This window comes from Phalaenopsis equestris, unplaced genomic scaffold (assembly GCF_001263595.1).
Source record: "Phalaenopsis equestris unplaced genomic scaffold, ASM126359v1 Scaffold000417, whole genome shotgun sequence".
Classification (NCBI taxonomy): domain Eukaryota; kingdom Viridiplantae; phylum Streptophyta; class Magnoliopsida; order Asparagales; family Orchidaceae; genus Phalaenopsis; species Phalaenopsis equestris.
The window spans coordinates 1,526,716-1,529,447 of record NW_018164858.1 but is presented as its reverse complement, the minus strand read 5'-3'; the positions used below and the strand labels follow the sequence as shown (position 1 = coordinate 1,529,447).

Genomic DNA, 2,732 nt, shown 5'->3' with positions numbered 1-2,732 from the left:
CTAACCCCCTCGCCCGCCGCCACAGCCGCCTCCGCCTCAAATCCTCCTCCTCCTCCTCCTCCTCCTCCTCCCCCGCCACCGCTTCATCTCCGGCATGGCATCACGGCTCTACGGCTTTAAACGCAAGGCTCGTACCCCCCGATCTCATCACAAGCCGCTGGTCCCTGAGCTCGAAAGCTCTGTTGAAGAAGAAGAGGAGGAAGAGCAGCTCCTTTATCGTGTACCCGTACTCGATCCCGCGCTCGCTTTCGGCGAAACGCCGGCCCCACCGCCGCCACCGCAGCCGAAGCAGCAAGCTGCTTCAGGGGCGGCGGTGGAGGCACAATTTGCGCCGACGGAGATCGAATTGGCAGAGTTTGCGGCAAATATGGAGAGTTTGCTCGGGCGAGGGCTCGACGGCGGTGAGGCGTTTTGTATGGAGGAGTTGGGATTGGGCGATGTCGGCAGCACAGGGAGACTGGAGATGGAAGTGAAAGGCGAGGTGGAGGAGGAGAAGGAGGGAGAAGGAGAAGGGCTGAGTTTTGAATTGGAGGTGGATTTGTCTAGAGAGACTTTGGAATTGGATTTCGGATGCGGGCCGTCGGAGATGAAGGAGGAGGAGAAGGAAGTTAGTAAAGGGATGGGTTTGAGACTTGATTATGAGGCGGTGAAGGAGGCGTGGCAGTTGACCGGAAGTTCGCTGTGGATGTCCGGCGAGCGGCCGAGATTGGGGGCTGAAGATTACTGGCTTGAGTGCTTGGTAAGTGCTTAATTTTAGTTGTTAATTGACGGTATTGATATTAGTTGTATCATGAATGAGTGAATGGATGATGGATTAGTTAATTAATTGTAGAGAATTTCAGGTATTGAGTGAGATGAAAATTAATTAAGAAAATTTTGAATATAGCTCAAATTCTAGCAGTACCTTGTCTTGCAAAATCAAGGTTTTGTAATTAAAAAACAGTTCTTTATAGTTCTTAATATCGATAATTCATTAATCTTGTCTTGCAAAATCAAGGTTTTGTAATTCTGAGTATATTATATCCTAAGTCAGATTTAACTTATGATATTTTAATCTAAAAAATCTTTTATTTTCCTTTTTAATTAATAATTTTTATATTTTTGGCAGGGAATGTGGGGAAGAGGAGGAGAATTAGTGGGAGGAGGAGGAGGAATTCAAGCTGTGGATATAGGAAGAGAAGCAAGAGTAACAAGATACAGAGAGAAAAGAAGAACAAGGCTCTTCTCCAAGAAAATTAGGTATGAGGTAAGGAAACTCAACGCTGAGAAAAGGCCTAGGATGAAGGGCAGATTCGTCAAAAGGGCCTCTTTTCCGGCGACGTCCGCCGACGCCACCGCCGGAGGTGGGCCGGTGGGGGTTTCCTGCTGGAAAGGTGAGAGCTTCAGCTTCGGAACTGAAGTTGACTGAAAAATGCTGAATCTTGTTCTGAAAGCTCTTTTTGTGCAGTTTGATGTTTTATTTTATTTTTTTTCCTCTGCGCACTGGAAAACACCGGCGGACAGGCAGCTAAGAGGGTTTTCTGCCCGAGGAACTCTATTTTTTTGTTTATTTTGTAAATTTTTTTTTTTTTTTTTGGATGAAAAAACTGTTTGGAAGCAATAAAAATCAGTGTGCTACCTTTCACTTTTTAGCTTTACATATACGTGTTGATCCAAATAATATATCATCATGTGTGTTATATCACGTAGTTTATTTCAGGATTATTAAAGTAGAACCACAGAGATTTTTTTGGAGTTATTGAAAAGAAACCATATATTCCACTTCAATAATTCCGAAATAACTCAAAAATAATCCTGAAATAACTTTTTCGGTTCCACTTCAATAACCCCGAAATAACATCGCCGATGTTATTTCAGGATTATTTAAGTGAAAAATATGATTTTTTCTTCAATAACTTCAAAATAATCCCGAAATAACTCTGAAATAATTCTGAAAATAAACTCCAATATGTTATTTCGAGGTTTTGAACTTTAATATTTTTTTAGGTGGGTCCAATATAGCACACACGATGGTATATTACTGGGAGTTCGCACGTAGAGCTTCGGAGTCCCAATAGCTAAGCGGCAGTCTATGGACCAAAAAAAAAAAAAAAAAAAAAAAAATTTTCATTAATTTATTGTGCTGCAACAGAAACAAACCATTAAAATTACAGCAAAAAAAAAAACACTTTTTCTTTTAAATCTCACGTTTTTAATTGGAAAGTAAGGAGGGGAGGGAGATCAGCTCCTGCAGAGGCATAGTGGTGAAGTAAAAATTATTACAATCCAAGTGCAGAAGGCAATTCAAAAATACCACATACCAATTATTTTATTCTGAAGAATTTGTAAGAGATGAAGTAAGTAACGGTGTGATCAGATTCGACCCGTCGTAAGGTATTGGCGTGTCATTTTAACCTTAGAAAATAATGCTTAGAAGTTTGACGGCAAATTTAGAAAAGGTTTACAATTTTTAGGGTTTAGGTTTGCAAGATTTTTTCGATGTGAAGCACCGGGAAAAAAATTGTTCTTGTTGCCAAAACTCAGAAAGAAACCATGATGATGGAGAACAAGAAGGGTGTTAACTTTGAACAACTCTGAGCTGATATATGTTTCTCTTTCTGGTGATGATATCATAGAAGTGAACTCATTAATAAGTTTGAAACACGATTTCGTTTATATTGTTAATCTACAATTTTTTTTTTATTTTTTTTGTAGTGGTTTGATATATGTAATATTTAATATTTCAAGGAGAG

At 40.2% G+C, this 2,732-nt stretch overlaps 1 protein-coding gene across 1 annotated transcript; it reads left to right on the top strand.

Annotated features, from left to right (window-relative positions):
• Window positions 1–116: 116 nt before the first annotated feature.
• On the top strand, window positions 117–1,408 carry LOC110027162 (zinc finger protein CONSTANS-LIKE 16-like; the record flags this gene model as incomplete). Its single annotated transcript, XM_020728471.1, is given in 2 exon segments — window positions 117–739; window positions 1,109–1,408. Coding segments are annotated over 2 exon segments (923 nt in total), but the record flags the coding sequence as incomplete, so codon positions are not given.
• Window positions 1,409–2,732: the final 1,324 nt, after the last annotated feature.